Source organism: Zophobas morio, unplaced genomic scaffold, assembly GCF_036711695.1.
Source record: "Zophobas morio isolate AGI-343-1 ecotype UQ-CSIRO unplaced genomic scaffold, CSIRO_AGI_Zmor_V1 ptg000023l, whole genome shotgun sequence".
Lineage (NCBI taxonomy): Eukaryota > Metazoa > Arthropoda > Insecta > Coleoptera > Tenebrionidae > Zophobas > Zophobas morio.
In genome coordinates, this window is record NW_026972128.1 from 1,560,769 (window position 1) to 1,575,426 (window position 14,658).

Below are 14,658 nucleotides of genomic sequence, written 5' to 3' on the forward strand. Positions count from 1 at the left end.
ACTTTTCTAAATTATTTGTTAAAATGAATAATCCATGTAAATAAATAACCCCTCTTTGTATTGTATTTACAGCAACATAGATGCTACATAGTAACTATTATGCTTAAATCTACACCTAAAATAGTAACACTTATAATTTGAATTTAGGCAAAATATATTGTGTCATATGATTAAATATTAATTTACTTGGAAAAAATTGAAAGTTTTTGTCAAATTGTAGGTAAATGATCAATTTTCGACCGCTGGCTGTTACTTTGTTTTGCTGGACTGATTGGTTTCGTTCCAGTTAGCTGAGGCAAAGAGGTGCCATTTAATGAATTCTGAAACGTTAAAATAAGAACAGCACACAAATGAGAAAATTACGTACCCGTGATCTGTCCCTTGAGAGTTTTTCAAAGTTCTGCGTATCTGTGTCATCTACTTTAAAATTAAAATTTTCAAAATAATCGTGTGTTAAAAGCATATCACAGGTCCATCTTTTTAAAGGGTCTTTGTCAAGACATTTCTGAAACATTGCGTTAAATAAAAAAAAATGTTTTAAATTTAATAGTCACTTTTAAAAAGTCTAGAGTCGTTTGGTTACACATAGGTAATTTAGTTTCCAAAGGAACCATTTGTTGCGGTACAGGCAATATAACTCCTTGGAAAAAATCGTTATTCTTGAATGCTAGCATGTGTCGTTGCAAAAGGTCACCAACCGTCGATCTGATAAGGTAAAGTTGATCCACATCAGATTTTCCAGGCCAAAGAGCTTCCCCTTTAATGAGTTCAGCCAAAACGCAACCTAGATAATTAAATATTCATGGGAGTGTTAGAACGATTTATTGTACAAACCTATCGCCCACACATCTACAGGGGGACCGTATTGGGTATCGCCGACTAGTAATTCAGGTGCCCTATACCAACGGGTTGCAACATAGTCCGTATAATTTTCCCCGGGGCCTGGAAATAAGGAATCAGTAGGTGGTAATTTCATACAATAAATTGCTCCCTAGTAAAGCGTGGAGGGTAAATTATAGTTTAAGACTGCAAAACGTTCGATAGCCGTTCTAGACAAATTCATAATCTGTATCTACATTTAAACATTTAATTTTTTAAATAGCGATTTCGCTACAAGAAATTGGTCATACATTGTCAAAAGTATTCGTTTATATGCTTCTTCGTTCTAACTTATATGTATATGACAAAGTCAAACGGCAAATATTTGTAACATACTCTTATCCCTTATCAGCTTATTTTTTAACATTAAATTAAAATATGTATTAAAATTAATAATTTAAATAATGATTCGATTTTATCTTTAAAAATAAGTAGGAAGTTTTGCAAACATAAACTTAGTTATTAGAAAGATTTTTTTGGATGATGGTTGTCATTTCAATTATTCTTTTATTACCGCTGTTAACATAATTTGTATTATTTTTGGCAACTTTCTATCTTGTTTGCTTCTTTTAAGCTTTTTTGTTTAATTTATTATTCTTTAGTACTACTCAGAACAAATTAACATTAAAATTTTGTTAAAAACATTATAATGTAATTCATACTGAGAGATTTTAAATAAAGTGCCAAAGATGGGTAGTTTCATTAAGAAGAAGCATGAGGTGAAATTTCATAGTGAATTAGAGGTAACAAGTTTTGCTGCGATACTTAGTTTTATTAGAGTCAGTTGTCTCTGAAATGTTTTATGAAGCCAAAATTAAATACACTTTGTAGACAGGGATATTAAATTCAGTTCCATCAAAATAAACATTTTTTTTGTTTAATTTACAATAAATGTACATTTAAAATTTAAATATATCTGAATATGAAGATGTTTGTTTCAAAAGCACTGCTGCGAACTAACAAAATTAGAAATATCACTTTCATTTTCTTCAGTTAGATAGATACCTTTCTAAACGAAGGAACACAAGAATAATATCAGTTATTTTACAGATATTTGATTGTGTGAACTGTTTACCCTCTTTAATTACGTGTAATAACAATTTCTGTATTATCGTCAGTTTTTGTTTACTCAGAAGTATTTCAGCTCAATTAGGAATGAACATATGAACAAAGTTCCTGTTTCCACGAACTTTACATTTATGGTGTCAAGAAAAGAAAAAATATTGTCAGTTGATATAATTTTACAAAAGCAACGAAAGGCATTTCTGAAGTGACTCATTTAATAATTTTTATTATAAATTCGAAAATTACTAAAATAATGTATTATATAGCAAGATGTTAGTGCATAACAGTGCAACACAGATAAATTATATACGTAAAAAAAATCTTACTTAGCATGCGCGCAAATCCAAAATCGCATAGCTTCACGACGCCATTAGCTGTCAGAAGAATATTTTCCGGTTTGATATCCCGATGAATACACCCGTGATGGTGACAATAACCCACAGCCTGAAGCGTTTGCCAAATTATTTGCTGAGTCAGCAAGTGCGGACATCCCCGCGGATATCTCTCCAGCTCGTTTAATACTGTTCTTTCGCAAAATTCGAAAACCAAATGCAGACGGCGCTTCCGCCTGAATACCTCCAGCAAATTCACAAGATTTGGGTGTTTCAAATTCTAAAAGACGAGAAAAATAAATAAATAAAGAAACACATTATGGTCCATTTGCTGTTTCATTATTAAAGGGAATGATCTTCAGTGTTAAGGGGAGTGTTAAAACTTCTAGATTTTAAATTTCATACAATTAGTAAAAAATGGACTTTAAAATATGAATACGAGTTTTTGAAATTGGTATGTTTCTAAAGTATAGCATGTATTGGAAACCTCTTAACGAAGCTCTAAAAGAGTCATTTCCTCCGGAATAATTTAACAGACTTCGACTGCTCTTACTTTAAGAAGTCTTATTTCTCGTAAAGCAATTTTCCTAATCAACGGATCGTCCTCGCTCTCTGCAAATTTTTTAATAGCTACAATTTCCCCAGTGTCCCTATTCCTACACTTATACACAATTCCATAACTTCCTTCGCCCAATTTCGCGATCTTCTCGTATCGTTCCATGACCTTCGATGGGGTGCGTGTCCTGAAAAAATAAAGCTCGTGTTTATATAATGAAGGAGACGTTTGGTGGGAAATGGTTGGCTCATTTAATTGATTGATTACCAATAAGGTGCGTGCGTATGAATCCAAACTCCCTCGACTTTTTCCTGATGCGTGCAGTCAACTAAGTTAGTAGGTAACGTGGTTAGAGCCATCATGAGTATTCACATTGTGCGAAGTTCACGAAAATTTTATTTTATAAGAGTGGGCAACTGTACGGAACCCGCCCCGCATCCCTCATGATTTTCGAAAACGGTTACGGCATTTCCGACGACTGTTGGAATTTTAGATGAAAAACAAACACGAGGCGCGAGTAATTTTAATACTATAAGCTGTCACAGACAGCGGAGTGTCAAGGTTGGCAAGCAACCGAGTTTTTTGTTGTTCAGTTATTTGTGAGGCGATTTCTGGGTTCCCTAATGAAAAAAATGACTATGATTTGGACAGAATGACGAGGGACGAGGGTGATTGTAGCAGCTACGGGCATACGAAAAGACCGTCGAATAGATTTAATTTTTTCCCGTTCTCAGTTTGTATGAGCAAAAATTGTGGGGTTCCTTTTAAAATTTAATTCACTTAACTGATTTTGTGTACCGTTTAAGAATACAATAGAATTCGAACATTTTGAAAATGTTAAAAAGCCGAGGAATTAAAAAAAAAAACACATTGAAGGACGAAATGTTGATTTTTATATTATTTAATATTTTTTGTAATGTAGGTTAAAATTTATGGCATCGTCAGGAGTTTCGTAGGGCTCGGCTTAGATCCCATGCTGTTTAATATCTGCGTTAATGATGCCATTAAAAGCGTTAGTTGACTTTTGACTACCTACTACACTTTTCTACCTGTCCATACCAAGGACTGACATTCAAAAATACACTCCGTTGCATGAAATGTATCGTAATCATAATTACCATCAAAACGTGTTGGATTTAATTATATATACCGTCTTTGCTACACTGAAATTGAATATGTTTTGAGTTTTCGTTTTACCTTCCTTTATACAGGGAAAACAGTGATTCATAACCGCTTGTACTGAGAGAGCAATAGAAAATACGATCAAAGTTACCCATGGATTTTGGAAGATTTGTCTTTCATAGAATTTTTATGTCAGATTATGTTCAACTTGAAAATTAGAGTTGAAAATGCAACGATCAGAGACAAACTTTCAAAAATCGATGGTTGTCGGTGATCGTCTTTTTATTGCTCTTTCGATACAAGTTAGATTAAAAGTCGATTAACCGTTAACTATTGGTCTGTAATTAACGTGCCGACCAGTAAATAATAGTATCTAATATTCAGGTAAAAAAAAAAAAAATAGTTGAAAGCTATTCCTAATAGTTGCAGCCAGCTATTTGTAACTAGATTATATGTTGGCAATAGGGATTTCTAAAGATTAAAAAATTGTTTTAACAGAGGATTTTACAGATCTTAAAGATGTAGTCATATCATTGGCTATAAACCTCGCCCAGGATAGATTCAAACATTTCATGTCTTTTGAACGGCAAACAATAGATATTTTCCTAACAAGTTCAGAACACGAGTGATTCAAACACGAACGTGAAATAATAATGTTGAATTCACGCAAATGTGAGAATATGCGTCTCGAGCGTGACAGAATGTTTTCCCTTGTGGCGTCTTTTTAAGGTCTATAAACTAGCTCGTTTTGACATTTTTAATATATGTATTTGGCTTATGAAGAGACGTAGGTATCAGATACATATTTGGACATTATGAGAAGGGATTATAATATACGAAGTATATTCCAGCAACAGTGTTTCATTTGATATAATTGTTGAAGTGCAAAATACATTTTAAAATTTAGTACTTACTAAGTCTAAGGAAAGATATGAAAGGTTCTACTAGAAATTTTCAGACTCGTCGTATAAAAAGCACGCAAAGAAGACAGTAAAAGAGTTGTCTTACTGTCAAAAGCGAATAAGTGAAATCTTCCATATTATGGAGCGATTATTCAATGTTAGCTGTAAAATAAATGTTATGTGGCAACACGAACATCGACGTAACTAGTTGATGACGTCAACACAAAATTGTGTAAAGAAAAAACTCAATTCGAAAATGCTGGATATGTTTCATTGTTCTTCAGGAGCGAGTATTTATTATTTTTGTGATTTATTTTATTTTTGTAATCGAATCCGTCGGCCGACTTTCTACTTTTACGTTTTCTCGACCTATCATGACCCCTAGAGGATGAAGAAATAGGTTCCGTCTGTCTGCCTGTCTGCCGTCCCGGATTTTTATTAGACAGATAATTTCGGAGATCTGTACTGGGCCGATTGTTGTCAAATTTTGCATTTATACTAAGTATATCATGTAGATGGTAAAACGCTAACCAAAATTTGTCTAATCATCCCCACCACTAATGTGATGACTTCACTTCAAAATTGTACATAGTCAATGGGTTTTAAATTGTATCAAATAACATAGTCTTACACGTGTAGTTTATGACTCCGAATTGAGATTTTATCCGAAACGTCCAGCTTTTTGGAAAAAAATCAAAATTAGAAAACAACATTTTGACATTTAATTTGGAATCTGCAAAACCAAATGCTTTGAAATCTTGGAGATGTTTTAAAGTTATCATAGGCATGGTAAATTTTTGATCAAAATATATTTGCTCGTCCCCCCCTAAAAAATTGATCACGCCACCCCAAATTTTTTCCGAAAAAATGCATTGCATAAATGTGCATTGTGCAAAGTATCATGAGTCTATAATTGTGATTTATCACTGCATAAATATTTTTCAGATTTGCTTATACAGGGTGTGTGAAAAAAATTAATGACTGTTATTTTATTGATTAAATCAAGAATTGCAAAACTGAATACTTTGAAATCTTGACGTTTTGAAGTTATTGTAAGCATGCATCCTTGCCTTACTCGCTTCTGGCTTTCCAATTGTGCATCATTTTTAATAATGTACTGAAATAGTTTTATTTTCAGCGAGATCGACACTTGAAAATTATTAAAAATATTATTATTATTATGTCGTGGATATGGATTTTAAAAAAACGTTCAGTTAACGTTAGTTTTCTCATAATTTTCTTCGCCATGCCTAACATCGGTTGCGAGCCACAGGTCTGGCGTTGCCCATACGCAGCGGGTAAATTTCAACCGCCTAGCCCTATTTTTTTAGTATTACACTACATCTATCCAAACTGATATACGTGTCCTTACAACAATGTTGATGACGTCATCGCAAAAATTTTTTAAAATGCTCCGCTACAAAAATGTAATGAGAAAAAAAAACATAATAGGCATGCCGTCGTTACGTTTCCGACAGAGGGAAGTACTGTCTAAACTCTTTAGACCAATTTTTTTTGTTGTAATGATTTTTGGTATTACTGTCTCCCCTCTTGGAGTTGAATTGACAAATAAACAAATAACATTAGCGATATATAATCTTCGCTAATAACGGTAATTGGGAAAATACACTGTACATCTCGTTGGTATAATGTGGAAAATTTTAATGAATACATATGTGCCTATCATCGGCTTCCATATTATTTGTCGATCAAGGAAGTGATGTAACAGCTGTAAAGCGCCACTTAAATATGAAAAAGAAAAGAAACATTAAGGAATTTTTTAAAAGCAAGGAAATTTTTTCTAAATGTGAGACTGGTCAAATTCTTGATAAGAAGAATGAAGTCAAGAATGCAAAAGACGCAGATATTTAGTTTAGTTATTAAGAAAAAAATAAGTACCTTATTTTTCATGTTCTGAAAGGACTGGCTCACTTATATTGTAAAAAAAAATATTTTACTAGAATGTCAGTTTTATCCAGATATGCTATTAACACTGAGCTGTTGTGTGTATGTTTGAGTTAATTATACACTGAATGTTCAGAATATTTTTAACTTTTGTTCTACATTTTTTATTATAACACTGGAACAATTGAATTTTGGTAGGAAAAGTTTTTAATTTGTACAAAACGACCGATTTATTGAAATAAATTGTTATTAAATTTTGGACTTAAAATATATCGGATGCCCCAGTTTACTTGCTTCACTTTAATGTCTCGAAAAACGTCATTTGAAAAGACAGAAGTTTGAAATTTAAAGTAGTTAATTAACATAAAGAAATCTATAAAATGAATTTTTTTCAGAAATGACTCAGCTTTTTCTTTTCAAATATAATAGGAGTATATGTTTCAAGCGCCTTAAATAGAATATTTTTAAGTGTTTCCATTTGGTTTAATACTTTAAAAACGTTTTTAAATGGTAAGAATCCTGTTTACTTGTTTTACACTCATATTTCTGGTAACTGATAGATAGATATTTGAAATTTGGATTTGTCAGCCGATTGAAAATATCTATATTATCAATGACATAAACTTTATGATTTTAAGTGGTATGTTTTCAATGTGTTACATTTTCACAGCACTCAAGTTAAATATGACATCGACAAAAAACTTAGTCTAAGGTTATTTCGACAGAACTTCCCTAGCCCCTAGAATCCAACAAAACCCAATGGAAAAATTGTAAAATTTGATTTATGAAATTTTATTTACTTTATGATAACTTCTATATGTTAAAAAATAAGATAATATCAGTCACAGTTTAAGAAAAAAAAAGTCGTCAATGAGGAAATCGAATCGGCGATCTTCGCGTGTTTTGCGGTTTTAGTTCGAATCGTTGGTCGATACCTTAGATCATATAATAAATAGATACCACCATGCCGTGTTCTTTCCCTAGGACAGCCTGTGACGACATCCTCCTGTCACACATCTCTCTCGTGCATGGAGGGATTACAATGAAGCTATCCTTTGCCTGATCACTATTTGAATTTTGCGCGCCTAAATTTTAGGAAGTATGTCTGAACCAACTTCGGAAGAAAGATGTTGACAGCTTGATTTTATAAATAATTCACAGTAGATAACGAAAGCAATAGTAAATTATTGGGCAGCAATTGTGATCCTTTATGACTACATCACTTAAAATAGGATCTTTGTTCTAAATTCTAAAATTGTTTTTTGTACAACAACTCGAAAGAGAGGTTAGAAGAAACATCTGTCAAAAGCGATTTGTTGCGCTGGTGCGGTACAAGGATCGAAGTGAAATAGACATATACAGATGAAATGCATATAACAAAGATGAAGATGTGGTGATCACACAAGGATAGCATTATACTACTCCCCTGGACGTAGAAAACGACAACAGATAGCTTCATGTCTAGTCACACCTTTCAGTTTGAGTATTGGTATCTATTTATTATATGATCTAAGGTCGATACACCGTTCAACCATTTTGGCTTGCTCTTATAGTGGTATAAAATGTTATTATATAATTTGGATTTTTTTTTGCGGTAAAAATCTGGATGCCTAGGGTAAAAACTGAAGGCGAATTCATAAACCACAAGTGCAGGAGTATGTTACTTTATAAAATTTCAAGCATTTGTCAAGTAACATGTTCAGGTTATCAATGAATAATTTCTGAATGGTATAAAAATGAATTGAATTAAAAAATGTGTAAGCGTTATTTTTCAACAACCAGTTGATTTCGACATATCTTATTTATTACTCGTATAAAATTTTTTTCTTTGTTTCGACTTCAGATAGACAGTAACTATTTTTGGTTTCTTAAGAATTGCGTGAGGAACAAGACCCGAAAAATTGACAATAATTTTCCTGTTTGCACTACTTTTAATGTTGAGTGAGATTTACGATTAGATGTTTGAATTTGGATAACTTGGTATTTCATGAATAGTTATTAGAGAATGTTGAACCCGTGTTAGAGAAATTTAGAGCAACAAATCGAAACGTGGAAATATGAATAACTTCGCAGATCGGTACCTAACACCTGAAATAACAAAATAAAACGAAATGATGAAAATGCACCGCTTGTTGAATATATCGATTCTGATTTAAAGTTTAGATAAAATCGTTATTTAGTAGTGTTGTAGCATCTGCCACAATTTGTTACTCAGCGATAAATATATCCCTTTCAGAAATTTATTATTCAGTTAATGCTTTCCTTCAAGCTTTATAACGCTCTGAAATTATTTTCAAAGTAAATTATAGCTTTAAAAATTACAAGTGTTGAATTTAAATCAACCCAAAATAAAAGCTGACTTTTGAGTTATTTTTATTTTTCCGGTCGCAACAAAGGATAACAAATTTATCTCTGTACAGAGCTTCGATAACTTTAAAACATTTTTGTTTTTTACTCGGCTAGTATATTCCACGGCTCGAGCAAAACACATTTGCATTATTCGCGTGCTTTCTTCCGGAATTTACTTAGTTTCTTGTATTTGCGTTTGACAAGCCATTTATTTTTTTCGTGTGTATTTTTGAGCCCCAAGGCCAGATTCAAATTTAGCTCTTTAAAAAATAGCAGTAATTTACACGATATTGGAACATGCTATTTTTTGTTTTTATTTTGAATTATGCATGGGTAAGCCGCGAATAGTACAATTAGTATTCAAGATTAACATTCGTGGGGTTTAAGCAAATCCGTTCTTGAAATTAAGCGTAACCGATTTTAGTATGAAAATAAACGAATCCAAGGGATTTGCAGTTAAAAATTATCTGATTTCAGTTTTCATTTATCTTTCAGTGTTGGCACAGTGCTGATTTTACTTACGATTGTAAAGCACTTTTTTATTAACAGTGGTGAGCAAGAGGCAGTTAAAACATCTCCAGCAAAATCCTTTAGATGGGTAAAGAACACGTTAAATTAAAACAGGCAATCAATTAAAAAACGGTATGTATTTTTTAATAAAAGTAATAAGTATGAAATACGTAGCCTCATTTCAATGTTTTTATCGATACTTTACCACGTCCCATTTACCCGGCTTATGCGATAAATTTAATAATGGTGGCAATGTGTCTAACAACATAATTGCAGAAACAGTTGTAAATTAATAAGGGCATAATTAAGGACAATTTTTTGCTGAACAACGGGTCATTGACTGAAAACTAAGGGCAAAAACAAACTGAAGATGTTGATCTAAATGTAAATATCAGGAAAGTGTTTAAAACATGTTTTCGATGGAAACATAGGAAATTTACGTGATATGGTAGGTCGACGCTGCGTTGTTATTCATGTTTTGGGATTAATGATGTTTTTTTATTCTTACAACTTACATCGATGTTTCCATGGATGACAATGTTTTATTATAAAACAGGTTGAATGAAGATATTTATTTAGACGTCAAATAGACACAAAAGCTCATTTTAGTAGTATATTAAAGAACGAGTTTCATAAGGCAAATATAGAGGCACGAACCCAAGTTTATAGAATGAGCGGCGAAGCCGCGAGTTATATAAAGGATGAGTGCCACAATGACCTTATGAACGAGTTATTATTTATACTATTTTTTCTACCGCGCACGTTTTCTCGCAAAATTTAATTGAAATTTGCATTTTTTTAAATCTGGGGAATTTTGTCGTGGTTGGTGATGGGTTGGTCTGACACTAATCACGAAATATTTGAGGTTCGAATTTTCACAACAACAATTGTAATTCGAGTTTTTGTAAGTTAAAATTGGTCAAAATGTCTTGTGGAGAAGTTAGTGAAGTCCTTACGCCTCCGGAAATACGGGAAATTTTAATTTGACAGTTGCCACTGACATTCACCTGACATTTCTCGCCATGGCTACCAATCTTACCGATCTAAATTACACCAGATCTATTAAAAAACGCCTTTCCGCTATTAACGAACTGCTGTGACGTCATTTGCGTGCTTTTTAATAGCTCTATTAGAAAACCAAAAAACGTGCGCGGTAGAAAAAATGTTTTTTCGAATATTTATTAAATATATGTTCATATAGTTATAACAATGCTGGGTATGAAGTAATTTGTCATAAACTGAATTTTGTAAGGTTTCAACTTTTTCCATTAAAAAAAAATCGCTTCTCAAGTAACGAAGATAATTGACTGTTCCAAAATTTTTATAAGGGTTTGATAATTTTAATTTACATACTACAAATTTAGTTTCAATGTAGTGGTATGGAATCTTCGGGAAAATTCTTTCTTGTTAAAGTAGGTAAATGGGTTTTTTCAACAACACTGTATTTGAATTAATTTCTACGATTCAGCAGTTTGCTACGACTTTAAGATTTAACACTGGATTCTATTACTGGTTTCGCCTATAGTCAAAAACGTATGAAAAGCATATTTCAAATTTATTTGAACTAGTAAATAAGCAAGCGATGCAAATGCTATGTTTCTATGTTAATGAGTGCATAAAAACAAAACTAATGAAGACTATGTTTCTGCTTTACTCTGAATTGGCTTTACTTACATTTGGAGACGCTAGTTTAAATGTAAATGAATTGTTTTAGTGTCTCAGTTCTGACGCAAAAGTTATCTTTATGCCGTTACTGAAGAAAGCGTATCTGCTGGTGAAGAGATGTTCCCCTTTAGAATTTTAAATGAAGCTAAAACAGTTTTCCCCTATTTAAATAAAGAAATTATTTATTCACAGTTGATAAAAAGTGTTAATAAAAATGTACACTAAGTATATAGATGGGAAAATAGGTAACAATTTGATACGATCAACTAAAAACTGTAATAAAGCTTCAATTGCATTCCATTTCAGAAACAGTATGTAATTAGAGTCTGACACAAAAGGTCAAAGTAATTTAAACGAAAGGTTACCAAAACAATTGGCGCAGAGCACAATACATAATATTTTTTTTATTTATACGCAGATATGTAACAAAACTTTTCGTCAAAAACGATACAAAATTCATTATTTACAGTCGGTAATTACCCTATAAATCAATGATGATATTTATTCATGAAATTTTGAAGGTCAAGCCGATAATTTGGAAGCAAAATGAATTGATTAGATCAGTAGACCACTACATACAAAATAAGTTTCTGGTCACTCGCAATTATGTAAATATTGATTTATCATTGTACACAAAATAAAAAAAAGTGCAATTTTAAAATAACAGTTGGTCAAATTACCTTTTGTGCAGAAGTTGAAGTTGGTTTCCGAGCAACCAAAATTTACTTCCATTAAACCATTTCTCCATCCGATGGGTTCCTCGTCTTGTCAAGTACTGCTGGCTACGCTCCAATGTTTATGTTTTGTTACCATGGTGAATACTCCATATTGGAAATATAATCACTCGTGACTTTTTTCATGCCCATTATGTAATTGCATGGTGGTATTGACGACTCGATTGACAACAATTTATGGCCTATCTCGACGAAAATCTATATTTTTCGTCACAACTTCATGCAAAACTAAACGCATAACACACGAAACAATACTCACCTTATTATTCCCATCGATTGGACTATTCACGCAACCATCGATTAAAACACTTCAATTGTAAATGAAATTAACGAGCGGCGTCGTATCAAACTTTTTTATTAAAATTTAAACTATACATCAACGACTTGTACAAATTTCTCATATCAAACAATAAATATCTAACAACATATTGCACTTTGATTGCACATGTTTTAATCACTTTTGGAATGTCTGTGTCCCGAGGACACTTCTTCGTTGGGTGGTGTGCCTTCGCTCCCCTTTACCGTGAAAGTGACGTAGTAACGTTTATTTTGATCCAGGCGATCGGCCGGCAGTGATATAACTTGTTTGTCGTTACCATGGCATAGTTCTAAAGTTACTGCTTTTTTTGGATTTATGGTAGGTAGAAAGCCTGTGCCAGGTTTGCACTGTGTTGACGTAAAACCGATCTTCGGAATGGTGTGGTGATCCATTTTTGGTACTGAAAATAGAAATTTATGGGTGAGATTTGGTGGAGGCGCCGGGATAGAGCTGCGTTATGTGGTGGAGTATGGGGTTTTGTTCGTGTGGGCGGTTGTTACATAAAATAGCTACTTAAAAATTAATCTTGATTTATTTACTTATTTAACAGACTATGATTAATTGTGGTAGAACTTTCAAGGCTTCTAAACTTTATTTCAAACGATTTGTTTGTTATCCGTCAATATTTAAAAATGAACATCATCGATAAAAAATGTCTAAATTTATTTTATTTGTTTTGAAATAAAATGAGTTGATAGTCAAGGTCATGTCACTGGATTCTTTAAAATTAGTTTGTTTGTATATTATGTGAAGGTGACATTTTACCAAGTGGCCCAGATAATACATCGCGGCCTCATATCTTGGAAACGGATAGAGATGTTGAAATTCTGCACACGCTATTGTTTTTAGTTTGAAAAATATATCTTTCAACGGATTTTGATAGACCATTAAATTACAATTACAATGATGTAACACCCTTAGGTTTTTATTTTACTTTCAGTTGATAAAAGATAAATAAAATTGATGAATATAAAAAAAATTGTAAAATTTGTATAATAAAGTACTACCACTTTATTATACAAACAATTAAAATCGATTAGTTAAATGTACTTGGGTGAACAATTTTTAAATTCTTTTGGTTTTTAGTCTGTATTTATTTCCAAGGTGATTATAAAGGATCGTACAAAGGATCAAGTTGGCTTTAAATGTTTTGAATTTTGCCGCCTCGTACTGATTGGAAATTCAACTTCTTTTCGCTTGCCATAAATTTCAGTTATTATAGCCTAACTTTTTTAGTTTGGTTGTAACCTGGTTGGCAGACAGATTTGATAAATTTTGTAACCTTCTTCACGGAAATTTGATGTGTGATTATTAATAATCACCTTTTATTTTATACAGGTGATTTTTTTAATCTGAAACTTTCAAATATCTCGAAAAATAAGCATAATAATTTAATCATGCTCGGGGGAAATACTTTAGTGCTAAAATTACCCGCCTTCCCCTCTCCTTGTAGGTGGGGCAAGGGTTAACTTTAAAACCTTAAATGGGAACTGCTATTTTTATTGCAGATTTGGAGTCTACAGCTAAAAGTACCTATGATTTGTCTGAAACATTTTTTTTTGATTCGTGATAGCGCTGAATCGACGAAATTCAAATTTTTTCGATTTCTCCTACTGAGAACCTACGATTCTTCGATTCGTTGGCAATAAAAAACACCACGTTTTATGTTAATACTCGTAATTCGTCGCCAAAAAAGTTTATTCATGTTGGAAATTTCGAATAACTTGGAAATTGTTACCTATAGAAATGTAAATGGTTGACGAATAAACTACTTTTAGGGTAAGCCACGAACAACGATGTGGACACAGCAGTCTTCTGTTCCCTTCGGGGTAGTTGATTAACGTGAGTCCCCTTGCCTCTCAGGGTGCTTGATTTAGTAGGTTCCCTCGCTTCTCAGCTCTCAGGCTGCTTGATTTATGTGAGTCTCCTCGCTTCATCATCTTTCAATTAAAGTAAGTGCTCAAAGCGATGATCTTCGAATTCAATACATGTGGAATGTACACAGAGAAATGTGTCGGTTTGAATTTGGACTGAATTTCGGATTCGCTCAATCATATTCTCACGGATTGTTGGTTCTTGTTTGTCAACTTTGTCTTTGAGATAGCCCCACAAAAAGAAATCTGACGAATTAAGATCTGGCAATCTGGCAGGCCAATCGAATAATAGTGTTCCGGACAACCATCATGTTGAAACAACATGTTCTGTAGCACTTCTAACCTCAAGTTTTCAAGTAATGTTGATAATTCATTTTCCAAAATGTCTCGGTACATTTCACCATTCAATAATGTGGCTACTCATTTTTGATTATTTAAAACGAAAA

The 14,658-nt window shown here is 32.7% G+C and overlaps 2 protein-coding genes across 4 annotated transcripts in view; both read right to left on the reverse strand.

Annotated features, from left to right (window-relative positions):
- Positions 1 to 37: 37 nt before the first annotated feature.
- On the reverse strand, positions 38 to 12,116 carry LOC135134272 (cyclin-dependent kinase-like 4). Of its 2 annotated transcripts, none has more exons than XM_064062896.1 (7): positions 11,966 to 12,116; positions 2,830 to 3,019; positions 2,271 to 2,556; positions 835 to 942; positions 555 to 784; positions 368 to 505; positions 38 to 320 (listed from the first exon to the last, which is right to left on the reverse strand). In XM_064062896.1, the coding sequence occupies exons 1-7, from the start codon at positions 12,031 to 12,033 to the stop codon at positions 210 to 212; spliced, it is 1,131 nt and encodes a 376-aa protein (XP_063918966.1). In that variant the 5' UTR covers positions 12,034 to 12,116; the 3' UTR covers positions 38 to 209. The 2 variants fall into 2 exon arrangements, with proteins under 2 accessions (XP_063918966.1, XP_063918965.1); XM_064062895.1 differs by lacking the exon at positions 11,966 to 12,116 and adding an exon at positions 3,100 to 3,371.
- Positions 12,117 to 12,364: 248 nt separating this feature from the next.
- The window catches only part of LOC135134390 (uncharacterized protein), a 44,263-nt gene continuing 41,969 nt past the window's right edge, over positions 12,365 to 14,658 (reverse strand). For both annotated transcript variants that reach the window (XM_064063054.1, XM_064063055.1), the window contains one exon: positions 12,365 to 12,738. In XM_064063054.1, the coding sequence (XP_063919124.1) occupies positions 12,470 to 12,738 (269 nt within the window). In that variant the 3' untranslated portion in view covers positions 12,365 to 12,469. The remainder of the gene's footprint in view (positions 12,739 to 14,658) is intronic.